This window comes from Balaenoptera physalus (assembly GCF_965194825.1).
Source record: "Balaenoptera physalus genome assembly, chromosome: 18".
Lineage (NCBI taxonomy): Eukaryota > Metazoa > Chordata > Mammalia > Artiodactyla > Balaenopteridae > Balaenoptera > Balaenoptera physalus.
Window position 1 is genome coordinate 2,480,437 of NC_138899.1, and position 27,359 is coordinate 2,507,795.

The 27,359-nt window shown below is 47.2% G+C and overlaps 1 protein-coding gene across 1 annotated transcript in view; it reads right to left on the minus strand.

Moving 5' to 3' along the window:
- The window catches only part of COL4A2 (collagen type IV alpha 2 chain), a 176,040-nt gene that overhangs the window by 50,673 nt on the left and 98,008 nt on the right, over nucleotides 1–27,359 (minus strand). The window contains exons 5-12 of the mRNA XM_082435264.1: nucleotides 11,135–11,269; nucleotides 11,002–11,046; nucleotides 7,689–7,805; nucleotides 6,127–6,198; nucleotides 5,738–5,773; nucleotides 5,567–5,629; nucleotides 3,568–3,603; nucleotides 1,063–1,104 (exon numbers count right to left, since the gene is read on the minus strand). Of these exons, the coding sequence (XP_082291390.1) occupies nucleotides 1,063–1,104; nucleotides 3,568–3,603; nucleotides 5,567–5,629; nucleotides 5,738–5,773; nucleotides 6,127–6,198; nucleotides 7,689–7,805; nucleotides 11,002–11,046; nucleotides 11,135–11,269 (546 nt within the window). The remainder of the gene's footprint in view (nucleotides 1–1,062; nucleotides 1,105–3,567; nucleotides 3,604–5,566; nucleotides 5,630–5,737; nucleotides 5,774–6,126; nucleotides 6,199–7,688; nucleotides 7,806–11,001; nucleotides 11,047–11,134; nucleotides 11,270–27,359) is intronic.

Below are 27,359 nucleotides of genomic sequence, written 5' to 3' on the forward strand. Positions count from 1 at the left end.
ACAGGAGCAAATTGAGATGATGTATTAGCTGCAGAAAGTGGCACTTCACAGTATATTCTGAATGTCTGCTAATATTACAGCTAAAAAATACCTAAAACTGTTCATCTCCCCTTTACCTATGGGGGCCCTGATGTTTTTATTACTATTTTATTAATATTTGTGGATTATAGACATTAACTTCATTCTCATTCTATCTAATGTGACTATTCTCCTTTCCGCCCGATGATTTCTTCCCAGACTTTTCTTCTTTCTTCGTTATCTTACTATTTTCTTATATTCCATCATACAAGAGTTTCAATTTTTATGAACTTGGATCTTCCAATGTTTTTCTTTTGTGATCTTTTCCTATGGAATTCACACAAAGAAGAAAGTCTTTCCTTGTCACACCTGAGCAGTACGGGATTGCACTGAGTCTGCTGTTCGGTCAAAAAGCAAAATGGGAAGCAAAGTGAAAATGCGCGAACAGCGAGGCCAAGGGAACAAATCCGCTTGGCGATGGGCACTCAGGTTTTGCAGTGAATGCAGTGGGTTGTGTGCAGCGAGGCTTTGCTTGCGGCTGTGGGTGCCCAGCTGAGCTTCTCACGCACTTGATCTCAGGGGCTCCTCTCAAAGGCCACGACGTCTTTGAACCTTGGCACCGTGGGGAACTGCAAGAGTCCACGTGGCCGCTTTCCTGCCTTTGAGCCCAGCCCGGGCCGGCCACGCCCCCTGGTCATTGAGCCGGCCACGCCCCCAGCCCCTGAGCTGGCTCCACGTTGTCTGCTGTTCTGCCTTCCTCAGTCTCCTCTGGATGCCCCATGTCAGAAGACACCACAGGGAAATGCCTTTACTTTCTAGCTGCTGAAGACGGCTGAAGTTACGTCTGCGTCAGAGGTCCAGGGCTTTTACAGTCTTACTGATCCATAACCACCCCTGGCGCCTGTTTGGTAACCTGACACTTTACAGTGATTGTTTCCTTTGCAAACGGTCTGTTTGCAGAGCACCTCAAGATAACAGCATAAAACGAAGACATTAAAATGATCTGTCAATATTTCCTAATTCAATCTATTAAGTTTCCTTTACCTTTTCTCCTTTTTCTCCGTAAAAACCAAGTCCTCTGTTGCCCTGAAAGATAAATGGCTTCTGTAAGTTTAAAATCAATAATCACGGTGAAATAAAATTACTTTTTTTTTTTTTTTAGAAAAAGAAACCTAATATCTATGTATCTGCAACATTACTGGATAACTGTCCTTGCATAATATTCTGGCTTCAGCTCCCAGGAACTAACTGACACAAAAGGAGAATTAATGTCTTTTCTTTTGCTATTTCCATATATAAACCGTGTAATAAACATTTGAGTCCATTCCAGATATCACATAAAATGAACAGGAGCAAATCGGGATTCTGTACCAGTTACAGAAAGTGGCACCTCACAGTGGGTTCTGAGCATTCACTGAGATTAAACCTTAAGTGACAAAAACTCTGCGGTTCATAAAAATGATAGTGTTTTAATACAGCCGTGCTTTTAAGAAATTTGTATTTTGTACTTTAAGCAAAACCTCAAAAACAGTGGACTAAGAACAGTTATTCTGTCACCCTTGGGAACACTTTGCCATTTGCTTTTTGAAATATATTTTATTGTTCAAATCCTGCTGACCGGGAAGTTGCCTATTATTGATTCCCTACTTGTGGTCCTGGGCTTTGACAGTCCAGGGCCCCTGCTAACTGCTTCTCTCTCCTTTAATCCTCCGCACCACACGACGAGTTCGGGCATCACAGATGGGGAAAGTGTCATACCCTTGGACCAAAGCCTCACAGCGAACAAGTGGTAGAGCTCAGGTCTGATCCCAGGTCCTCCTGACTGTTAATCCCGCGTATACCGACTCTACAGGTTAGGGTCGCAGAGCGTTTCCTTGGGTTCTGGCCCCTCTGGACTCAGAAAGCAACCATTTCCTGCCTTGGATCCCACGTTTGAAGATCATGATTCAGACTTGCCTCTGCCTCAGACTTTCTCATTTTGGTTAAATAATCCTAATTTCACAGAAAGATTTCCTACCCTTTTCATGATCTTAGGGGATGGTGCTCTTGGGGTTTAGCCAAACTTTTCATCTTCCTTTTTGCTTAGGAGGCAAAGCTAGGCCGGCGACCTAGTAAGTATTTGACAGTTTCATGAGTGGAGCTGCCGTGCGTGGGAGGGCTGACCGGACACGATGCCGTAAGTAAGAAAGTCCTCTGTTCTCTGATTCCCAGCAGCTCTGCTTCCTTCTCAGGGCCTCTACCTTCCCATGGAGACAGAGGATCCTGCGGGGCCCTATCTGATCTGTCTCTGCACCAGACCGCCCACCCCCCTCCGATGCCCAGAGAGTTTCTGCAAATAAAAACAAAGGCTTTAATTAATTTTTGCTTTTCCTTTGCTTCTTTCCCACCTGGCTGGGAGCTCAAATCAAAGCACAGAAACGCAGCCAGGCTAGATGAGAATGCGCTTTGCTTGGGACCCCGAGGTCCCCCTGCCTCACGAGCCGGAGTCCAAGTCGCCAGGAAGTGACCGGGCGGAGGGTGAGGGCCGTTTGTGCTGCAGCCAAGTGGGGATCTGAGGCGACCTCGGGGCTCAGCCGCCGCGTCCTACATCCGCTTCTCTTGGCGCTGGGCCGTTCCCAGCCTGCTCCAGGCTGCCGGACAGTGGGGAGCCCGGTGGTGGGGGCAGCAGCCCTAATGAGCTCCAGCCGCAGCTGGAAGCTGTGTCAGAGGTGATGGGAGCTGGGGGTGAGGTGGCGACAGCCAAGGTCCCCAGGCGGTCACAGAGATGGGGTTTCCGTGGGGCAGGCCTGGGAATGGGCAGGCTGGGAGATGTCCTTGGCCACATGCAGGCCACAGAATGGTTCTGAAAAGTTCATAACGGCAGCCCAGTATTTCTGACTCACGTTGAGTTTCGACCAAATACTCCCCTCGCCAACCTCCTACTGTTTGTCTTGGGCATTTATCTACCTTTCCCAGGTCACGTTAAACCCTAATTCTGTCGCCAGGTTCCAACAAGCCACCTACTTTGCTGTGCTCCAGCCAGCTGACTCGTCTTTCTCTGATGAAAACAGGATAGCGTTGGGCCTGAGCCTGGCCTGAAACTCACCAAACACATCCCTAGAAGCGGACATCACACTGTGGTAGGACCTACCTGTATCCAGGTAAGAAGAATGCCATCAGCTCCCTACACAACTATGGCACCATCTTGTCCCTTCTTGTAAATGAACGCACACGGATAAGCACGAGCTGCCCCTAATTTGTTCTAGCCTACGTTTCTCATCAAACATTCACCACCAGTTGGACTTTCATGTAACCACAGGAATGCTATGTGAGTTGCAAGCAGCAAGCCATTCAATACATTCACTTAATTACTTCATGTGACCATCCAGGTGCACCACTGGATTTATCCTTGGAGTTTATAACATTGTCTTAAAACCCCACAAAACGGTCCGCATCATGAGATAAACAGTATAGCCGTCAACCAAGTAGTTCCATGGTCAAGAAGGACATACACAAACACGTAAGGCCCCCCTCCCCTTTCCCTCACCATCCCGCCCCCCACCAACTTACTGGCTGTCCTTTTGGTCCAGGGGGTCCAGGGGGTCCCTGCACAAATACAAAGACATTTGTAAACTGTTTTCTTTATCCCAGGACCCAGATAACATCTGCTGGAAAGCTCTGGGAAAGCCACTCACTGTATATTTAGAACACCGGGCAGTATGTATAGAGGTTTCTAACACATTTGTCTCGGCGGGGAGGCAGGGCTGGCGGGGAGAGGGCGGGGGTCAGGCCCAGTTCTCAGGATTTGCTGGCTGTCCACACACAGCTGTTTCTGGTTTGCTTTTCTGAGTTCAGGCTTTTGACTTGACCCCTGTCCTACTCATGTTTGCTCTGATCCCTTTGCAAGGTCCCAGGCCCCGTCACTCCAGAGACGGCTTCTCCTGGCTTCCTCTGCGGTTCCCCCCAGGGCACCGTCCTGCACTTTCTGCTGGTGGGCCAGCAAATGTGCACAGACAGAATTAATTGACATCCAGGCCACTCCGCAGGGTTGAGAATCCGCCTGCCAACATCACCATATGTCTTTCTGCAAAGCATTCAGCGTCAATACCACACTTAGGATAAAAGTTTTCAAAATGCTTTACAAGAGCAATTTGTGTTGAAGTACAAATAAGTGGACAGGGCAGGGGGCTGTGGGAGATTTTAATGGTTCATACAAAGACCCTGAAGCTGTCACCTCGGCTAGGGACCCAGTGGGTACGATCTGCTGTTTCACACTTCCCTGAACTGTGTGCGTAAACATGACACCCCCAAGCCCTGTGGCACGTGTGCTGTAAGCCGACAGCTGGGTGTGCAGAAGAGCAAAGGGCGTCTTGTCACATAAGCCTCATCTCATTCCCTTTGGCCAAATCTCTCCCAGCCAGAGGGCTGCTTGGAAAAATGACTGTCATGGCACCAGGGAACTGTGCTTTGTAGGAACATGATCAATTATTATTATTATCTTGTTATCGACAATTAGAAGGGAATGAATGAGCGCTCCCACCCCCGACTGTTGGTGTGACTGCATCTCCCCAGACACATGTGTGTCCACTGTTTCTCAGTGTCTATAAGAAGCTGACACCACAGCTGCCTCGATCTTGAGCAGTGGTTTCCTCTGAGAAGGGCTCTCTCCCCTGCGGTCAAAAGCTCTCTTTGAGTAATTTAAGGCCTGTTTGTTTATTAACAAAAAATGAGGGGAAGGAGAGAGTCAGACACCTTAAAGGAGCCAGTTCATCTTCTGGTCCTTTGTGCAGTAGGAAGGGCCTGAGGCGGCCGGGCCCTGGGACTCTCCTTCCCCCTCCCCTCCCCTCCTCGAAGCAGGCCCTCCTTCACCCAGGGATTTGTCCTGTCGCACTTCACTCTATTATTTGATTTGCAGGAGGCGGGAACACCTGTAGACCACTACTCAGGTGGGGCACAGGGGCCACTTTGTTAATTGGTGTCCAATGTCTCACCTGTTATGATGGCTGTGCCCAGGTGCAGTGCACCTGCTCTAATGGCCATGCCAGGTGTGGCACCCCTGTTTCTAATGGCGATGCCAGGTGTGGTACACCTGCTCTCATGGCCATGCCAGGTGTGGCACCCCTGTTTCTAATGGCGATGCCAGGTGTGGTACACCTGCTCTAATGGCCATGCCAGGTGCGATGGCCCTGCTTCTAATGGCCAGGTCCAGCAGAGCCCATTTCTTCCTTATCGACCTATTGGACTCTGGTCTGCTTTGCCAGGGATGACAGGCCCTTGTCAGCTGGTCAGATGTGGTGCTGGGAGAGCTCGTGCATGACTGGAACGGCGCCCGGCCAGCACCAGGTCAAAATTTGACCTAGTTGGCAGTGATCTGATGACCACACACTTTGAGTTCTCATTCTTCAACCTTGATGTCAGCAACGTGTACAAAGGACGACCTGTCTGGTCTTGGCGACCACAAGCATCAGGTTGTATCGTGAGGCTTTCACCAGCGTCTGCAATTGAAGGAGCTGCATCTCCAGAGGATGCCTGACAACCTCAAGGGTGAGCACACGAGCCTGGTACTTACTGCTCTTCCTGGAGCTCCAACCGGACCCATCTGTCCCACGGGCCCTGGGCGGCCGGGAGGCCCCTAAGGACAGGCAAGCAGAGAAGGCTGTTAGCAGAGGCAGACCGGGGCGTGGAGTCCAGAGTTCTTCAACTTTCGCTCCGTCTGTTCTCTAATAAAAAGAACGCTTACCTGGAAACCGACCAATCCGGGCACTCCAGCTTCCCCCTAAGTGAGAAGAAATAGTGTTAAGAATTTTAGCATTTAGGCATCTGTAGGTTTAGTGACATTTTATTGCAATGTTGGAAATAAGCATATAAAGTGTATCTGCCATCTCAGGACTTGGTGATGTTAATCACCCAGGTATCTGGGGTGTTGTGAGTGTGGGACGAGTGTGCCCACAGTTAGTGTAAGATTGACAACAGCCTGGAGGGCAATAAGAGAATTTCAAATCAGTCGTGATCCTGGGCTATTCCATCCCTCTCTGCATCCCTCCACTCCAGAGCTCACTTGGAAATTCACTTTGTTAATCGCGAATTTACACTGGGGCGCTTGGTCACGCCCCACCTCTGCCGACTTACCCTGTATCTGTCGCGGTCCTCACTAGACAGAGCGTAGGGCTCGCCTTTCTGCCCTTTGGGTCCTTGGGGCCCCTAAATTAGCACATGTATCATAGGAAGAAAAACGAAGAAAACAGTCCATTAGCATTCAGTGCAACGACTGTTATTTGGATGATGTCATGTTGCCTTTTATAGGCAATGTCTAGCTCTCCTCACGGCCAATTCCGGTTATTCTGAACACCAATCTCTACCTTAACCACAAGGGTGAGAGTTTTACTTTCATTTTTACCCAATAGCATCTTTCTTACAGTTAAAATGGAAATACTCTATAGGATTTAAATTACTTTCAGAAACCCAAGTGAAGGTTCAGTAAACAAATCCTTTCCTCTACCACCCCGTTCCTTTTCTTTGTAAAAATACCATTCTGTGTCTTCTTTGGCATTTATGTACTAAAATATCAACACATTCATGCTGAAGCACCATTTGTGGGAGAGATACTGGGTCATCCTTTAAAAATGGAATTGTGTCAAATATACACTATGTGTGAGTACGTACATACACATATACACGTGTTTTAATACCTACATATAAAATCAATATTTTAAAGTGATAGCTATATTTATTGATCATGAAAGCTATAATATTAGAATAGAATAGAATGCAATGTAGCTTATGGAAAAGTTGAATCACATGAAAAAGAAACAGCCAGTGGAGGAGGAGCTGGAAGGCGGAGGTGTGAGTGTGACCAGAAATCCATCAGCCTCGGGGAAACGCAATGACGGGTGTTATGACTGCCCTTCCCTCACCTTAAAATGTTTTTTTTAAGTAAAAAGTTTTGCCAAAAAATGTTAGTTTAACCCCGAATGTGCAATATACTGGTGGTAAGAGGGTAGCAATAGAATGCCGAAAAATATTTCAAGATTCTTTGCAAAGACCCTAGAAATTAAATGAAGCCACAAAATAGATCATTATATGGAAGTTCTTCCATTGCGAAAAATAAAGTCTATCTTGTATATCCCGGAGAACGTCATTGTTCTCTCATGTCACAAAGGATGTTAGAATCTAATAAAGAGGATGACTAATGGAGAATTTTGTCAAGGTCTAAGCTTTATAAAATTTTAGTTCCACGATTCCGCTATTACTCACTGTTATTTGAATCGGAGCATGGGAGAAAATGAAGAAACGCTTAGGAGGCTGCAGGAGTGAACCACATAAGCCAAACCCATTACTTTCTACCTAACGCTTAAAGGATGAATCGGAACGGAGTTACCTGGATGCAGGAACAGCGCGCCTGGGTATCATCAAGCCAGCCTCAGCAGGGGCGGTGTGCTTTATCCTGACCGCTAACCAAGGGCGGGGAGCCACGGTTCCCCGGGGTGTAAAGGCAGGCCTGGCCTGGGCTCCCGCCCCCCATCACTGCCCTGTGAACAGGAGGCAGCTCACCCTTTTCTGAGAGCTTTGCTAAGACCGTTTCTCAAAGGCATCCTCTGCGGGGCCTCCTGAAAGCGAGACCTTTCACGCGTTTCCACCACGCAGATTCCAGAGCCGACCCGTGGAATAGCCCAAGCGGTTCCCATACTCACAGCGGGGCCGAGGAAGCCGCCAGGGCCGCTGGGTCCCGGGTAGCCTGCGTCACCCACTGTCCCGTTGCAGCCGTCGTAGCCAGGTGGTCCTCTGGGCCCGCCTTGGCCAGGATGTCCCTGGAAACAGACAAGCGAGTGAGTCTTCAGCCCGCAGGGGTTTAGTTCTCATGTAACTGTGATGAAACAGCTTAAAATCTTCTCAGAAGAGATGTCCCTGGCATGAATCCAAGCGCCAAGACAACTCAAAATGAACCAATGAATGAATGAAGAACTAAGTCATCAAGGGCACACAGGTGCCCTTCTAAGCAGCAGAGGGGCCTGCACAACAGAGTTCTGTTTCCCATGGGGTTTGGTCAGATGTCAACCATTTGGGGTTTCTGCTGCTTTGCTTCCTTGGGCGACAGGGAGGGCTGTTTTAGCAGGAACAGAAAAAGGTAGGTGGAAAAATTCTAGAAAACACTCTAGAAGCAGATGCTGCTCGGGGATAGCAAGGGTCAGCTGTGCCCAACCGAATTCTAGATGGAGCTGGACAGACCCGCATCCTAAACGGGTGAGAGTCACACCTGCAGAGGGACTTCATCAATGGGTAGGAGTCACACCTGCAGAGGGATCTCATCAGTGACTTAGTGGCAGGTAGAAGAACTGATTTCCTTACTGACTTTCTTCATTCAGTAAGTCAATTGACTTATTGTCGTCTTCAGGAACACGACTTTTTAGATTTTAAACATGAATAGAAAGCAAGTCAGGTGTTCTGGGATGCCAGGTGGCGGAAGGAAGGCAATGCGATCACATGTGTCTTTCGTGTAACTCGGGGTCAGGCTAGGTCTCTGGGCGTCTCAACTGCATGAATCTGGTTCTGGAGACATGGAGGGGTCAGGTTAATACTCTACAGTTTATGGACTACGAGACCAGAGCCTGTTTTGCTGCTTCTTTACACAATAGATGTTTAGATATATGATTTCTTATTGTACAATTTCTTTAAAATTTTGGTTTTCTTGATAATACGCCAAATATATATTCCAGAGTGATTTTTGAGGCCAGTGGGCTGTGTTTCAGGTTTACCTTGAGAAATTTGGAAAGTTTCAAAGGAAATGAACAAGCCCTACACAGAGTGCCTGTACCCTGAATGATATTAAGAAATACAATAAGAGAAATAGAATTTTTCTTTTATTTGCACATTTCTTTGCTTCCGATGTTCAGGGCCATTGCTTTCACTGGTGCCATCAGATAACAGATCCAGCGGGCTTTTCAGTCAACCCTCTGGTGGGTCAGAGAAACCCTGGCTGTCCCTGTAAATCACGAGACACAATCTCTCTGGTATTGGAGAGCCAGCAGCATTTTGGTCTTCAACGTAAAGGCCTCTTTTTTAGGGGCCTCTAGAAGCTGACCTTCAAATTCAGAAATCAAGCTCTGCAGGTGTTCTCCTCATGACGGTTATGATTCTGTGATGCTTTCATTAAAATGTGCCACTGAGTTCCTTACTCTCCTCCTGAATTACCCATCTGCTGTTGGTCTTTCTGACTCGCTTAGAATCGATCTAAGTCATTTGAAATTGCATGTCAATCTGGTCTTAGTTTGAAATTGTCCTTCAAAGAAAAATTTCAATTCTGTTGAGCTAAATGTCCCTCTTGTGTTCAACATCTCATTAGGTCCATTTCTGTACGATACAATTCTTAGATTTACTGCACATCACTTTCTATATTCGACTTCTAAACAGCTAAAACTGTCAGGTCCTTCATACTCTGCGTTCATTAGGTGCTTATATACCTCAAGTGGCATTTACATTAACTTACTGTGGAGCATCTATCAGACTTCGGCAGTTAAGGAGACTGTCTTTAGCAGCCCTGACATTCTGTAGAAAATGACCCGTTATCTGTACACCATGATCACCCCTCCATATGATGACTATTTCCTCCCTAATTTGCAAAATATTTGCTTCTGATAGTAAATGAGTATGAAGTGGAAAAATGAATGAAAACATGATACAGATTAGTTACAATATTTTCCCATAATGTCACTCCATTCAAAGCTCAGACTTCTACTTCCAGAAGACCACACTGAGGAATGATCCAAAGAGTCCAAAAAAGTAGGTTAAAAATGGGCGATTTCGTTTGAGGCAGTTGGTAGGAAAATACTTCTGTTATTTGTTTAACCCTTGAAATCTGCGGATTCTTCAACTCTGCCAATTTCTCAAGATTCTGACTCATGTGAGAGTTATTTCCTTATTTGCTCACAGCTGTGTGTTGTCACTGATGTGTGTCTGAGCCCTCGCTGAGGTGACACTGAGGATTACCAGCCATGTAGGTCTCACGTCTCGGCGAGTGTGGCTTCCTTTCTTTAGCTCCACCTCCTGCTGCAAAAGTCTCCTTGAAGGCGGAGCTAAAGATCTGAAGGAAAAGCATGAATCCCCTGTGACTGCTGTCCACTCATGCCCTCTCCCTTTTCTCCTGCGATGGAGCAGCCCCACTTGTGTAGCCTGGGGGGTTGAGGATTCTCTCTCCCTGTGTGTGTGTGTGTGTGTGTGTGTGTGTGTGTGTGTGTGCGCGCGCGCTCACGCACGCGCACGCATGCATGTACGAGCATGGTGATAGACAACATGTGTGTAGGGTAAGGGCGCAGACATCTGCGTGTGTGTGAAGTTCCAGTGGCAGACGTTCTTAAACTTCAGCGGTAGAGGGATGGGGCAGGTCTAAACGTGCGATAAACACATTTATCCCGGAGGCTGGGATCCGCAGGAAGCCGGCCCTGGGAAATCTGCTCCTGGGTCCCGTGAAGAAGGCTGTGAGTCAGGCTGCTTTGTTTATTTTCTTATGCCACAAGAAGTAAAGTAAACTAGGTTAGAAAAACACATTTGATTGCATTTTGAGATTTTCTCATGGACAAAGCATGCCTTTCGTCTTCTCATTTATGTGCGGTAACTACCAAGAATTTGAGAAGCTGCACAAGCTTCAGGACAGCCCCGCTCTTGGCTGGACTGCTTTATATTCAGGTGGTTCTGGAGTTCAAACAAAACGTTCAGCCGGGCTCTGTAGAGCACGTCTATGCAACACTGACGCTTTTTACTACAAAGCAGTGTCCAGTTTTAGCAAAGTAGCCTCAATTCGGAAGCCAAGTCCAGAAGGACGTTTACAAAGCAAACAATCTGTCCAATGTTTGACTGGATTCCACGAGAAAAAAATATGCACATGTAGCCCCATAAGTTTTTTGTTATAAACAAGAAAGGGGGACTAGTGAGACATGTGTCTCTAAGTCATAAACGTATTGTTTTGCACGTGTACAGTGTTTTAAAATTCTAATCTTATGAAAAACTTACGGGAATTCCGTCGGCACCAGGAAATCCAGAAACGCCTCTGGCTCCCTGTAAAGAAGGCAAACAGACTTAATGATGGCCAAGACGCCTCCACCCTTCAAACAGCGAGAGAAATACTGACAGTTACTGTACGTACCACGTCTCCCTTCGGTCCTGTGATCCCGGGAGCTCCCCTTTCACCCTTGTCACCTTTGCGGCCTTGCAGTCCTGGGAACCCTTGTAACCCGGGGGGCCCGGTGTATCCCTGCGGGCCCACTGGCCCTGGCTGGCCCTGTAGAAACAACACATGTTCAGTTTCCACAATTCACAACCATGCATGAGCATTTTCAACCATGCTGCTTTTGAAGCTACACTCATCATTCTTAAAGAGCTATAATCTTCAGAGAACATTACATGCGAACCACCACCTTCCGCCACGAGAACCACAAAGTGATTCCTGGCTAAGAAAGAAACCACAGAGTTCAAAGGGAAAAACATTAAATGTGAGAAAAAAATGATCCTGAATTACTAAAGTGATGTTATTGTGAAATGCTAATATTGGGTTGGGATGAAAGAATAAACTTACTTGGCTTTTAAAAAAAAAGTCCTTTCAGTATAAAAGAAAGTGTCAAACAAATTTCTAAGATTTTCTCTCTCTCTCAGTATAATGCATACAATAGGCATGGAAATGGAACTGGCATCCAGCTATCAAAGTGGTCCCCGAATGTTTAAGTGATTAGAGAATCTCTCCTTCTGTTCACACACACACACACAGAGTGTGCGTGCATGCACACACAGAGAAAAAAAGAAAAGGTTTCCGAAATATATAAAATGTACGTCCGTATCCATTAGGATGGCTATTATTTAAAAAAAAAAAAAGACAAAATTACATGTTGGCCAGGATGTGGAGAAATTGGAACCCTTGTGCTCTGTTGGTGGGAATGTAGGTCATTGTGGAAAAGAGCATGGTGGTTCCTCAAAAAATTAAACAGAGAATTACTCTGTGACCCAGCAATTCCGCTTCTGGGATAATACTCAAAAGAATCGACAGCAAAGACTTGAACAGATATTTCTACACCCATGTTCACTGCAGCATTTTCCACAATTGCCAAAAGATGGAAGCAAAGTATCCACTGATGGATGATGGATAAACACAATGTGGTCTATCCACACAATGGACCATTATTCACTTTAAAAAGGAGGGAAATTCTGACACAGGCTACAACATGGATGAACCCTGAGGACATTACACTGAGTGAAATGAGCCACAAAGGGACAAATCCTGTCTGATTCCACCAACATGAGGTCCCTAGAGGAGTCACGTTCATAGAGAAGAAAGTACAATACAGGCGACTAGGGGCTGCGGGAGGGGAAAGGGCAGTTAGAGTTTAATTGGGACAGAGTTTCAGTTTTGAAAGATGAAAAAGTTCTGGAGATGATGGTGATAATGTTTGCACAAAATGTGAACGTGCTTAATGCCATCAAACTGTACAAAAATGATTAAGATGGTAAATTTTATGTTACACATGTTTTGCCACAATCAAAATAAACAGATTAAAAAGGGGGTTCTAGCTCTCTTATCATTGGAACTAATTTATGCATTAGTTACATATTAATATTTTTTGTTAAATTAATTGACTTTATTTTTTAGAGCAGTTTTAGGTTTACAGAAAAATTAAGCAGAAACTACAGAGCGCCCAAATACCCTCTGCTCCTCCAAATACCCCCCATTCCCTCACAGTTTCCTCTATTATTGACAACTTGCATTCATGCAGTAAATTTATCACAACTGATGAACCAATATGTTATTAACTAAAGTCCAAGATTTGTAATAGGGTACAATTTTTGTATTGTACATTTTATGGATTTTGATGACAGTATAATGGTGTGTATCCAACATAACAGTATCATAAAGAATAGTTTCACGACCATAAAAATCTCCTGTGCTTATGCAATACTGTTATATTTTAATGAACCTCCCAGGTTAGCCCAAATTAAAAAAAATCCCCTACCAACTAACTCTGGCTTGATTCCTCCTTAAACGAGTGAGTCTGCTGTTTATTCATCACACACAGCCTTTCTCTGCCAAGGCCCATTTGCTCTCACACTTCAAATGCTGGTCTTGCCTTTAGATTAAGGGGTTTCTGAGTCAGTATTTCTAGTCTTCTCTTTCATTGCCTGTAAAGAACCTTTCTTATATAAACTGTGCAGCTAAGACGTCTGTCTGTCTTTGCAGAATGTTTATAATCTGTCCTTAACGTCACACACCACTGAGAGGAAGTGAGTAACTTCAGATGCAGCGTGAGGTGCGGCCTTCATGTCACAGACAGAATCGGAGGGAAGGGCGTGGGGAGAGACCCTGCCTCTGAATGTCATTATCTTCCCCACGCTGCCCCTCCCTTTAGATGTTGGACCCCAGCCATGGAGGGAGCAGTAAAGAAGTGTCTTCGGGGTGGAGGATACAGATGGAGATTAAGATCCCGCTTGACGGCTGAGACCTGCCCCAAAGCTTGGGCCCCCTGCCTCCTCAGACAAAGGGGAGTTTGGGGCTCCCTCAGGGCCAGGTCAGCGTTTTAGGGGTGGTAGGTTCTCTGTTCTCCCCGCACGAGTTCCAGAGAGGCCAGTCGGTGCAGAAACCAGCGGATGCTCCCCTGGGGTAGCCTGACCACACGCATCGTGTGTCACGGCAAAGCCAGCGTATTTGAATCTTTGGAGAACGTGAAAAAAGTGGTTAGGAGGATTGTGGTACAAGACGGGTAGCCCTGACCTTGGACACAGGTCCTGGTATGCTACATTTGTTGGAAGTTTGGGGATAAACATGCTTTGATTCAGATTTTTGTGGCTCTTGCTCAGCTGCGCTCATTTCTGTTTTGTTTGTGACTGCAGACCATGCCTCTAAGCCTCAGAATTCCCCTAACTATTGGAGGCCCCTAGTTTGTTAGTGTTTACAGGGAGCAGCCTTCGGGGGATAAAATGTTCCTCATTAGTACTGTCATTTTTATTGCCCATAATCTACATCTCTTCCAGGGGATGACTGTCTAGCGCCAACTAAGAGGGACCGTCTCCCATTAACCCAAATGGGATACGTGCGTCTTAATGAGGAAAAGCCTCACCTTGTCTCGAGTTCGTTAACCTTTCCTGATTCCCTTTGATGGGGAGAGTGACTAATGACATCATGGTCTCATTTTCCTGCCATTGTCAGTAAACTTCTTTTTAACTTTTGTTTCTTGGATGGGAAGTCTGACTTTGGGAATAAAACTCTAGCCTTTCCTTTTCTGGAACACGCTCTCACTTTTTTCTTTTTATGGAGGTGAAATTCCCATACCACAAAACTACCCATTTTAAAGTGGCTTCAGGTATATTCACAATGTCCTCTATCTGTCACCTCTATCTAGCTCCAAAATACTTTCATCACCCCAAAGGAAATCCCATACCCACTACCATCATTCTCATCCCCCTAACCTCCAGCCTCTGGTAACCACTCATCTGCTTTCGGTTTCTATGGGATTTACCCATTCTGGATATTTCATACGAATGGAATCATATGTATGATATATGACCTTCTGTGTCTGGCTTCTTAACATAATGTTTTTGAGGTTCATCCATGTCGTAGCACGTGTCGGTACTTTATCCACGTTTATGGCTGAATAAGATTCCACCGTATGGATAAACCAGTTCGTTTGTTGCGGACGGCGCTGCTGTGAACGTGCACGCACCACTATCTGTTCAGTCCCTGCTTTCAGCTCTTTTGGGTCTATACTTCGGAGTGGAATGGCGGATCACACGGTAACTTTGTTTAACTGTCTGAGGGAGAGAGTGCCACACTGTTTTCTATAGCGGCTGCCCCATTGTACATTCCCACCTGCAATGCGTGAGGGTCCTAAATTTCCCTACCTTCCCACCAATGCTTGTTATTTTCCATTAAAAAAATATATATCCTAGAGGGTGTGAAAATGGTGTCATTCTGAAGAGCTCATCTTGAGCTTCTGACAGATGAAACATTTCACAAAATCCCCTCCAGCTTCGGCTCTAGGGAGAAGCCAGGAAGAGCCTGGAGGGAATCTCAATTATTCCCTCGTCCTCCAGGACTGGTCTCTCAGTCTTGCTCTCAGTGCAAATCCTGCATTGCTGGGACTAAAAGGACCTTTATGTCAAGGTCTGAGGACCTTGGTATGCATGCTTTGGTCATCCGGGACGAGATTTCCCCTAGGATATCCTGCCCACCAGGGCATCTAGGGTGTTTGCAAAGAGCAGCTGGAATGATTAGTAACAAAAAGGATTTTCCTCTGTACTAATCATCATCCTTATCGACTTCCAGCCTCAGACGAAAAGTCCCGATCAGAAAAGTTATTTCCATCTCTTCCTCTCTTTTTGTAATAAGTGATGTTAAAAATAAAAATTACCCCAGAAGGAGTAGGACTGTAGCTTAACTGTCTTTGCATAAATTTCTAAAGCTCCTAAAATTCCTGCAATATACTTGACAAAAGTATTTCCACAAAATACTTCTCAAAAGCCAGCAGACATTTGGAAAGGAGCTGTAAGCCCATGTGCTCTGCCCCCCGCCCACAGAGAACTTGATTCGTATAGATGTATCACTTCCTAGGAAGCGGGATAATGAGAGGATCCTGTACTCCTGTATCTTCTGGGATGAAGCGCTACGAAAGGGTTCAGAAAATGGTTTCTCTCATTTTTACCCCCAGGACAAGGGCATGAAGTAGGCATCGCCCCTGCTTGAGAGGGGAGACAACCGGGGTCTGGAGGGTTAGGGTTAGGGATGACTGATGCATTTAGGTCTGGGCCTGGGTGGAGTCCATCTTCCACGCCCCCCTTGCTGCTCGAGTCGAGGTCCATGAGCTGCATCAGCGCCACCTGGGAACTTGCGGGAGATGCAGATTCTCAGGCCCACCCAGCCCTCCCGGGGCGGCACTGACCATGATCCCAGGCGGGTTCTTTGCACAGTGAAGTCTGAGAATCCCTGCACGACCCCACCCACCCTCCTTCCCCTCCTGAAGTTTTCATGGAAGGAGGCAGGTATGTCTTCATAAGAAAACTCTCTTAAGCATGAGGTTGCATCTCAGAAGAGAGGTCGCGCTTCCTGAGCTGGGCAGAGGAAAATCTAATAGTTATGTTTGTTGAAGACTATTTCTAACAAAGTTTTTTTGGTGTCATGCTTCAGTGCAATTGCAAGAAGGAACCAACTTTGGCCACTGTTAGGATGGAGGGGTGCACACGGCCTCTCCCTTTTGGACATCACTCCTGGGGGATGCGTGGGACGTCCAGGGTTAGTTTTGGAAGCCGGAGTCTGGACGGGCTGAGGGTATAAGTCCAGGCTTGAGCGCACATTGCTTAAATACCGCTACTGTGGAGGGAATGCACTTCAAGTCCCGAGACACTTACTAAGCTTTCATGAACTTGGAATTTTCACTTCTGAGAAAAGGGGCAAAATAGATCTGTGCACATGCTGAAGACCTCTGCAGCTTCAGCCTCTAAAATAAAGGTAGAAGACGGATATGACCAATCAAGGCCCCGAGAAATCACACCTCACGTGCAGACAACCCCAAGGAGGTGCCCGCTGCCATCCAGCTTACTAGCCTTAACGCCCCCACTGGGAAAGGGAGTAAAAAGGGGAACGATAAAGAGAAACGTTTCCAAGGATCAATCCTGCTTCACTGCACATCAGGATTTTTAATCTACGGTACAGTACTTTCCTGGTAGAATAAGAATAAGCTTTTCATGCCTTCCTGGCCAACATCTGAATAGTAGGAAATCCCTTCTCCTTCCTAAGTGTACTCTTCCTGTCTCGCCTTTTATGGGCTCCGGGCGCTCCTCCAGACACCCACATCCTCTCCATCCCCTGGCGGCCCCTCCCCTCCTCGGCCTTCCCGGCCCTTCCTTCCAATGCTGTGCTTCTCTGTGACCTTCAGGGGATTCCAGACCAAGTCCCAGCTCATTCCGTGAGCTGTTCACACACATGTGAGAACACACCAAATGGACCAAAAGGCTGAAAGGACCTTTTTTTTTTAGGATTCAGGAAAATAATTTGTTCGTCTAAATTTTAGAATCAGTCACCTTTCTTAGGGATGATCATTAGCATTGGTGAGCAATCTCTGATCACCTGGCAGAGTGAAGTCACGCCCTCTTCCAAGCTAATGATAATGTGAAGGTTAGTATTGAACTGTATATATTACGTATATAATAACTATCAGTAAATAGGGCCAACTGCCTACTCCAGGCAAAACAGACAGAGCTGATGTTAAGTCTGCCACCTTTTCCCTTAGCTTCTTATGAATAAATAACAAAACATCAGCCCTGCCCTGGGTGCTCTTCCAAATAAAAGATTTCACTTATTCCTCAATAAGAATTACATGGCCTCCTGGGATTCCTGCTGTCCTGCTCTCCAAAATTATTTGACACAGATTGTAGGGCGAGTGTTGATGGAAGGGAAATAACATCCATATGTAAAGAAACAATCCTTGACCCTCACCTGGCTCCACAGACAAACATTTATCAGTCAAAATGGAATGCAGACCTAAATGTAAGGGCTAAGACTGTAATACTTGTAGAAGAAAGCATAGGGAAGAATTTTTGTGACTGGATTAGGCAAAGGTTGCTTTGATAAGACATGAAAATCACAAGCCATAAGAGACAAAAAGTTGGTAAGATTAAAACATTTGATCCTCAAAAGATACCATTTAAAATAGAAAGCAGGCCACACGCTGAGAGGGAAATAGTCACAAGACACATACACAGAATATAGAAAGAGTGCCCAGGAATCAATAATAAGGAAAAGAACAACCTGATTGAAAAAATGGGTAAAAGATCTGAACAGACCCTTCAACACAGAAGAGGTACAGATGGAAAACAGGCATGTGAAAGGGGTTAAACACCATTGGTCATCAGGGAAGGGCAAATTAAATCCAGAAGAAGGTGTAGCTGCGGCTGCTGGAATGGCTGACACACCCACACAGAGAGAACTGGCAACGCCAAGTGCTGCAAAGGATGCGGAGGAGCCGAAGTCTCATCACTGCTGGGGACACAGACCCGAGCGGCTAAAGCCAAACACACACTTACTAGAAGACCTTGAGGCAATGGTTCCCAGTGGTTCAACTTATTTCAGCTGAAAAATGGAAACAACCTGAGTCTCCATCAGTGGATAAACAAACCATGGCCCGTTCATGAAATGGAATACTACTTAGCAACACAAAAAGAAGAAGCCATCCACTGTGCACGACGGTGAGGGTGAATCTCAAAGGCACTGCACTCAGCGGAGGGTCCAGACACAAAGGCTGTGTTCTGTTCGTCCTGTTCATGCGACGCTGTGCTATTATCCCATGTAGGTGACACTCCAGAGACAGAAAGCAGAGAACTGAGTGCCAGGCCTGGGGGCGGAGGGAGAGGACAGACTACAAAGGGCACAAGGAAGCTCTGGGGTCGTGGACCTGTTTTATATCATGACGTTGGTGGTCGTTACACGGCTGGACACATTTGCCAACATTCACGGAATTGTATGTAAATTATACCTCAGTAAACTTGACCTAAAAACAAACAAACAACAAAAAAGGGGTCTGGTGAAGGCCAAGATTAAGAAGACCATCTCTGAAGTTCACAGGCAGATTGCATAGGACAAAGTCCTTCCTTCTAGTACATTCTTACAAGTGAATTTATAAAATAGATATTATTTAGAAGTGGAAGAAGAGAGGATGCTTGTAAAATGACGTATTAAAAACATCTAGCAAGGTGCTTTTTAAAAATGTCTGCCTGTGAAATGAAAAAATCTGAAGAAACCAAGACGGAGCTCTCCTTGTGTGGAAGCTGGTCTATACGAGCGTGATCCTGGCAGGAATTAGGACCGTCCTGCCCACAGCCCACAGGACGGCAGGGGTGGAAGTGAGTCAGGACCAAACCAGATTCAGCAGCAAAAGATACACCTAGGATGTCAAGGCTTCCATTACATGTGACTTTCATAAAAAACAAATACAGAGGGTGTCACCTGTAATAAGATGTTATTGAGTAGTTTATCTGAAATGATTTGACTTGGAAAGATTCACATTTTAAAGCAAAGGAAAGATAGATTCTCTCTTGTTCTCCATCCATAGGACCAGTAAGTCTGAAAACTGTTCCTTATTCTAAAAATAGGCAGCACATGGGCAGTCGAACACAATGGCTTTAGCCCAACACGAGGCTGAGCTTTTAAAAGTCTGGATGTGATCTGCCTTGGCACGGTTCGGAAAAGCTGGTTTTCTGGAAAGACCTTCCATTGCCTCTGTGCTTTGTGGCAATAAGTACATTTCATTTGCCTAAAGATGAACCCTTGCCTAACAGACAGACTGGATTTCCTAAGCCTCTTGTTCTCCAAGAAGGGCGGAGGTGGGTGTTGTGGATGAGCTGAGGGCCGCAGGGAGCAGAAATGGTGGCCAAGGAATGGGCTGGAAGAAGCCGATTCTGGGGCTCTGGTTGTCAAGCTCCCATACGTGTGAGACAATGAAACGCTCTTTCTAACTGAGCAGCTGACAGCATGGAAACAGTATCAACAACCAGAGTGTCGTCTAGTAGCCTTGACGTCATCATGAGTTCTCACCCAGGGCGGCCCCAGGCTGTGCTTACATGACTAGAAAGTGACAGCTACAACAGGAGACAGCTCTGGAGTCACTGAGATTATAAGAATCCGACTCGGCCATAAAAAAGAACGAAATAACGCCATTTGCAGCAACGTGGATGGACCTAGAGACTGTCATACTGAGTGAAGTAAGTCAGACAGAGACAATATCATATGATATCGCTTGTGTGTGGAATCTAAAAAAGGGTACAGATGAACTTATCTACAAAACAGAAATAGAGTTACAGATGTAGAAAACAAACTGATGGTTACCAAGGGGAAAGGGTGGGTGGGTGGGAAAAATTGGGAGATTGGGATCGACATATACACACTACTATACATAAAATAGATAATAAGGGCCCGCTGTAGAGCACAGGGAACTCTACTCAGTACTCTGTAATGACCTAGATGGGAAAAGACTCTAAAAAAGAGTGGATATACCTACATGTATAACTGAATCACTTTGCTGTACACCTGAAACTAACACAGCATTGTAAATCAACTCTACTCCCATAAAAATTAATTTAAAAAAAAGACGCTTGGTAATAAAAACAGTTTGCGGCCAATATTTATGGGCTCAGTTGTAGACTATTAATTTTCATGTGTGAGTTGCACATGCCAACCTCTCACTAGTTCTCTTAGGTTGTATTCTTAGGTCATTTCACGTGCGCAGTGGAGACTATGTCGTGACACCCTGTCTCTGTCACCGCCCTGCGTCCAGGGACAGCCAGCAGCCCGGGAAACACAGCCTCCGGAGGGAAGAGCGAGCGGAAACACCGTGCCTGGCCTTCCAAACATCGGCCTCCCCGCCGAGATGATCCACCGGGCGGGCGGCCTTTGAGAGGGACCTCTTAGCGTCCGTGGCACAGACCAGGAGCGGAACCAACAGTTCTATCTCCTTTCCATTTAGACTAAACACAGTCACACGAAAGAAAAATATTCTCGAGGCCGGCATTATATTAAGTTGGTCTGTTATGAAAAAAAAAAATTGGCCAACAAAGGAAAAACGATTAAGAGCCAGGGAGGGTTCCGACTTGGCTGGGCATAGGGCTCTTTTTCCTGGTCCTCTGCATTTGAAATGTTCCTGAAAAGGTCAAGTTCTAACTGGAGCTCCACCTTCTCCATCCTGAGAAAAGGTGTGACTACTTCTCCTCCTCCTTCCTTGGCTTTAATCTACTTTTCTGTTATTGTACGTTCATGAAAGTTATTTAGTCTTTTCATTTCCTCTTCCAGATTTCAAAACTTATTTAAAAATTTACATACAATGAAATCCACTTTTCTGGCGTGTAGTTCTGCGAGTCTGGACGCACAGATGCTCCGAGTAGCATCAGCTCAAGTCGCTGGGCTGCCCGCCCCGCCTTGTGGTCAAGCCCCCTCCCCAACCTCTGTCCGTCACTGGTCTTCCTCTAGTCTCATGGTCATGGCTCTTCCAGACGGTCACACACATGGAGTCACTCGGTGTCACAACTCTGGCGTCGGCCTCTCTCACTCAGCGTTTGAGATCCACCGCCCTGCTGTGCGTATCAACAAGGTGATCCCTTCTATCGTGGAGGAGTGCTCTGTTGTATTCCGTCACCACGACGTTTATGCATTCACTCCCTGAAGGACATCTGAATCGTTTCCAGTGTTTGGCCCATGTGAATCGGGCTGCTAAAATCATTCACGTATGGCTTTCTTGTATGTGTGGACATGCTTTTGTAAATATCCAAGAATGAGAGCACTGGGCCTTATGGTTAGAGTACATTTAACTTTAATAAAGCTGCAGGGGGCTTCCCTGGTGGCGCAGTGGTTAAGAATCCGCCTGCCAATGCAGGGGACACGGGTTCGAGCCCTGGTCCGGGAAGGGCCCACATGCCGCGGAGCAACTGAGCCCGTGCGCCACAACTACTGAGCCTGTGCTCTAGAGTCCGCGAGCCACAACTACTGAAGCCTGAGCGCCGCAACTACTGAAGCCCGCACGCCTAGAGCCTGTGCTCCGCAACAAGAGAAACCAACGCAATGAGAAGCCCGCGCACCGCAACGAAGAGTAGCCCCCGCTCGCCGCAACTAGAGAAAGCCCGCGTGCAGCAACGAAGACCCAACGCAGCCAAAACAAAAAACTCCAGGGGGACCCAGTCACAGGAGGACGCCTGCACAATTAAAATAAATAAATAAATAAATAAAAAATAAAGCTGCAGAATTGTTTTCCAGACTGGCTGCTCCATTTTGTGTTCCCACCAGCAATGCACCAGAGTTCCAGGTCCTCGTCGGCACTTGGTATCGTCAGCTCGTTCCCTTAGCTGACCTGAGAGCTCTGCAGAGCTGACACGTTATGGTTTTAATCTCGCTCCTTCCACGTTACTGCTGACGCTGGATCCAGTGCAGGGTTCAGAGTTTCCACTTGTAGCTCCATCCCTACCGCTTCTGGGACACCCCTCTGCAATGACAAATGGCGGTCCAGCCCCCTGTGAGCCCCTGTCACACAGTTTGCTCAGAGTCAACCGGGATCGTGACCACAACTGTGGTGCCTTTGCTCTTCTCCATGAAGACAAACCACCCACAGTCAACTTCTTTACAAATGTGAGTTCCGTGGGCCGGAGGGCCTGGGGCGGGGGGCGGGGACCAGTAGGAACATGATATCAGGCCTGAAACGTGATCTCAGAGCAAAGGGCCTCAAAGGCAGGGACGAGAAGGGATGATCTCTGTGGGGCAAGCACGTTACCTTGAACCACACTGAGGCAGGAAACAAGATAGTTAACAAATTTCTACTGTACAGAAACTAAAGAGAAAATCAGCCCCAAAGTTTTTACCTATAGTATGGGCTTCATTTTATTTTTGTAAAAGAATATTCTCTTCTCATACACTGTTGTACAATATGCATGCCTGTCTTTCTGGTACAGAAACACCAGCCCTTCTTGAGCAAGATTCTTATAGGGAACAACAGTCATTTTAAATTAGACCAACATTACGCCACTTTTCAAATTTACATCTCTGCTTTTCACCAATGATAGCCTAGTACTTTCCCAGAGGCTTCATAAAATATCAGGTTTGGAAGGGACTTCAGGAAGCCTCTGGACCATGGGCATGCCCGGGAGCTCCTGGAATCGTCCACTGAATCCCATCTGCATCTTAATAAGATCCCAGGTAACCGAGCGCTCCTCAAAGCTTGAGAAGATCACTCAGGAATGGCTCCTGTCCCAGGACTGGCCCTGGCTGGCCGCCAGAGCATCAGCTGGGGAGAGTCTGGCGCCTTAAGAATTTCTGGTCTAACAGCTTGGGAGTGGGAAGGGGTGGAGCCTGGGAATCTCTGTTTTTAACCAGCTCCCCAAGCGATTCCGACGCACAGTCAGGCTTCTCACATGGGACAGATAAGGAACAGCTGGGGAGGTGCAGACCCCTTGTCACTCTGTCCATCCTCCTGCCGGGAACCCTTCCCAGCATCCCCTCCGCCCGCACGCGGGGTGCGCCCTGCGATGGTCAGGGCGGCTCACCACTGCTGACCCCCTGAGGGTTTACTCTCGAGTGTGGGAAATGTGCGGAGATGCCACCAACACCCCCTCCAGCTGTAAAATCCAGGGGTCCCTCCCTGGCCCCTAAGCAGAGCACTGCATGAGTCTCCCCACGTGGACAGGCACCGTAGCCCAGCCAAATGCTTTAGGATGGCATTTTCCTGTAGTTTCACCATTTACAATACTTTTCCTTCCTAAAGCTCAGTGACATTATTCCGGTGATTTTAAAACCGCGTGAGTCTACGTGAATCCTTTGTAGCATTTTTTTTTTCTCTCCAAGGAGAGAACCATCTGAAGCCCACCTGAGTGGTCTCTTCCTGCAGGTGCAGGCGGCCCAACTGTGAGGGGTCTCTCCCAGCAACTGCAGGTTCTGCAACCATTTGCGGTTCCTCTTCTCCCTCGCCCTCACCGTCCACATCGGATCTGTCGTCAGGTTTCAGGGATCCATCTCGTCTGCATACCTCGTCTGCAGGTGTCCCGCCTGTCCAGCCCGCGTCGGGGCAGCCGGGCTTGCTGTCTCCGCCCCAGGCGGACTGAGCTCCTGGCACTGGGTCAGGCCCCCTGCACCTCAGGGCCTTTGCACATGCCTGCCGTCCTGGCCTGGGTTCTTGGGGGCTCTAGAGGCTGTGGCTCAAGTCTCTGGGGACGTTTTCCTGACCCTGAACCTAGACCAGGGGCTTGAAAAGCTTGCTCCAAACACAGTACTCAGTGTGTGGCCCACGGGGACCAGGCCTCATCCAAGCCCCTGTCCCAGCCTCTGCTACAGCATCTGACGCCCGGAACGTGCTCAGGACCGTTACATGAATGAATTATGGCTCTGCGGTCATCCAGCTCCGCCCCATGACAAAATGCAGGTTCCTCCCACGTGGAAGCAGAAGGCCAGAGTCTTCTGTTCTTAGACCATTTTTAAGACCATTATGAGCTCATGATTTCTGAAGCACTTCCAAGGCAGAGCTTCAGTGGGTAAAACTGTGGCCCTCTTGTTCTCTCCCTTCAATTCCTTAAGTCATCTGAATATGTCAAAATACGCCCTCCCCCCCCCCCCTCAGGTCTTGTCGACTCTTTGAGCCAGACCTGTGGGGTTTCTGAGTGTCGGTTCTAGTGGATGGTCTGGTTTTATCTGTGTTGTCAGACAGATGGCTTTCCAGGCCTCTATGTTATCGGCCCTATCGGAGCTGCACTCAGGATCAGGAAGATAAATAAGACATCCATCGTCTGCCGAAATCAAGATAGGAAATGAGGCAAGGGCTTTGGAATGCAGGGCTCCCATCTCCAGGAGGCTCAGTCCTGGTAATATTTGAACCACGCTGTTCTGAGCACGATTGTCAGAGATAAGCTGTTCAGCGCACCTACCGTGACTCAGGAGGGTTAAAGGTTACGGAGAAAAGGAGTGAGTTTGCCAAAGTGGGTCTGTGCAAAGCTATAAAAGGAAGATTTTCCACGCTTGCCGAAGGTCTCGGTTTTAAAATCAAATTTTAACTTTATATCAACAAAAGACGCCTTCTTATTCCTTTGATTCTCCCGGTCTGAGGAACACCTTGCAGTTCTGGTGCCCAACACTAGGTGGCAGTCAGTCGCGCTCTTTGGGACAAGGGCCCACCCCACCCTCGGCTCAGACAGCTTTGCAAAGTCCAGGATTTTGCAATCGTTTGGGGTTAGAATGACCCCCCTCGGTGGATCATAGGGCAGTCTCCGCATTTGTCATGGGGAGCTAGCCTCCCATGGGGAAAATTCTGACGAAAATTTTGACTGCGGAATTCCAATGTTGTCTAAAGAGCTTATCAAAGCTCATTTTTCTCTTCGCAGGGTAGTTGAGTGAACTCAGTAATTAATTATTTGATAATTCCCTTCCCTTTTGACTTGCTCAAAGGAATGTGTTCTAAATACAGATACAGATATAGACATAGATAGATAGATATTTGAGGGCCTTTTAAACCCAAACCCAGTGCAGAGGTCCAAGAAATAGCGATCAAGTTATTGGATTTGACCCCTGTGTGGGACGAGGTTGTAAGAGCAACTAACATTTCCAGACCAGAGCATTTACTGTTTGGAGCACTTTCCAACAGTAAAATGACGTAATCCCTGCAACACCTCTGTGAGGTAGGTCTGTTCTTAGGTCTATTTTAGAAGTGGGGGAACAGAGATACCAGGTGGTGGAGGTCCCTCAGCCGGCCTGCCGAGGAGGGGATTCATACCCAGCTTTCCAGAACATTCCAGAGGCTGTTGTCACCACCCAGCTGAACCTCCCTTGAGTCATGGGTATGGCCGTGGACCCCGAATATATCTTTTTACGGATCTTCACAAAGCTATAATCAAGCCCAAAGGAGATGGACAAACTGACTACAAAAACAAAACAAACAGATGTAGGCTTGGGTTCATGGAAATCTAGACAAAACTGAGCCAACCGCAATCCTCCAGTGATTCTCTACAAACCCCGTGCCTCTGCTTTAACCCGATGTTGCTCAGTTTGGGACCACTTCACGGCTCATTAATCCCCCTTCTGCTGGAAGGTGACTGGGGCCAGAGAGAGAAGGTGAAACTCAAACAAGGCAGTTCTGTTACTTTTTAGCAACTCTGGTCAAAAGGTATGTAAGGACGGCCCTGGGGCTGCAGGCTGAAACTCGGAGCTATCAGCACACTCCCGGGGACAATCAGACAGATCTCTGACCTGCGTTCCTTCCCGCTCCCATGAACAGATGTGTTGTTGAAGAAGGATTATGTTAGAAAGATCTGATCGTTTCTGAATGCTGGTGGCGGTGTTTTATGGTAAAAAGACGGAATCGTTACGCATTACCTGAACAAAGGGTTTCTCTGGATGTTTGAAAGAATAAGCTTTCAGATATGGGGAAGCTGTTGAAAACTTAAGCATACACCTCCCGGGAGAACAAGTTTATGGTGGGAGAAGGCCACTGTGGCTAAGAGGGCTCTGTGCAACAACCTCAGAAGGAGCTGAGCTAAGGAACAGAAGGTGATGCGCAGCCCCTGGCCACTCCTGATGGGCAGGGAAGTGTCAGAACTGGTGGCTCTTTGGTTGTGAACAAAATAAAAGGGTCTAGAAGTGACTTTAAAAAAAAAAAATTAATTAATTAATTTATTTTTGGTTATGTTGGGTCTTCGTTGCTGTGCACAGGCTTTCTCTAGTTGCGGCGAGCGGGGGCTACTCTTCGTTGTGGTGCGCGGGCTTCTCATTGCGGTGGCTTCTCTTGTTGTGGAGCACGGGCTCTAGGTGCGCGGGCTTCAGTAGTTGTGACTCGTGGGCTCAGTAGTTGTGGCTCACGGGCTCAGTAGTTGTGGCTCACAGGCTCAGTAGTTGTGGCTCGTGGGCTCAGTAGTTGTGGCTCATGGGCTCAGTAGTTGTGGCTCACGGGCTCAGTAGTTGTGGCTCACAGGCTCAGTAGTTGTGGCTCGTGGGCTCAGTAGTTGTGGCTCACGGGCTCAGTAGTTGTGGCTCGTGGGCTCAGTAGTTGTGGCTTGTGGGCTCTAGAGTGCAGGCTTCAGCAGTTGTGGTGCACGGGCTTAGTTGCTCCGCGGCATGTGGGATCTTCCCAGACCAGGGCTCGCACCTGTGTCCCCTGCAGTGGCAGGCGGATTCTTAACCACTGCGCCACCAGGGAAGCCCCTAGAAGTGACTTTTAGTTTGATGTTGGGAGTGGCTGAAGGAAGGAGATGAGAAGATGGCGGTGGGAAGCATGGACGGAAGGGTCTCAGAGAAGTGGCGGAAATGTTAGCACTGCAGGCAGAAGCCCTTAGATCAGGTGGCGATGGGGGCCTCTTTGCTCCTTCACTGTATGGGGCTGTTGGATCCTGGCAGTCTACAAATGGCAGGGACTATATTGCTGCAGAGCTGGAAGATCCCCTCAAGATGTCAGGCCACCCGAAGGTACCTAAACATGTATTTGATTGTGGACACATGAAATTATAACGTTGGGAACAGCTCCTGGAGAAAGCTCTAGCCCAGCTTTGAATACGACGACTACAAGCCCGAAGTAGCCTGGACAGGGTAACATGAGCAGTCAGTGGCAGAGCAGCCTGGTGTTCAAGGTCGTTAATTCCCCACAACCCATGTCGCCTGTGAAGTCTGATATTGGGAGAGGTTAAACGGCAGACAGTAAAGCAAGATCAAAATTCAGCCTTCTTTATTCGCAGCTTAAAAGTATGTAATGTTTTGGAAATTGTTGCAAGACGTGATCAATAATAATACCTAGTGGAAGCATGGGTGAAAGCTCTGGAGATACGGACCAGTTAGAGCCCTGTGATGGCAGCATCCCTGGGCTGCCGAGGAGGCAAGGGCTGAAGGT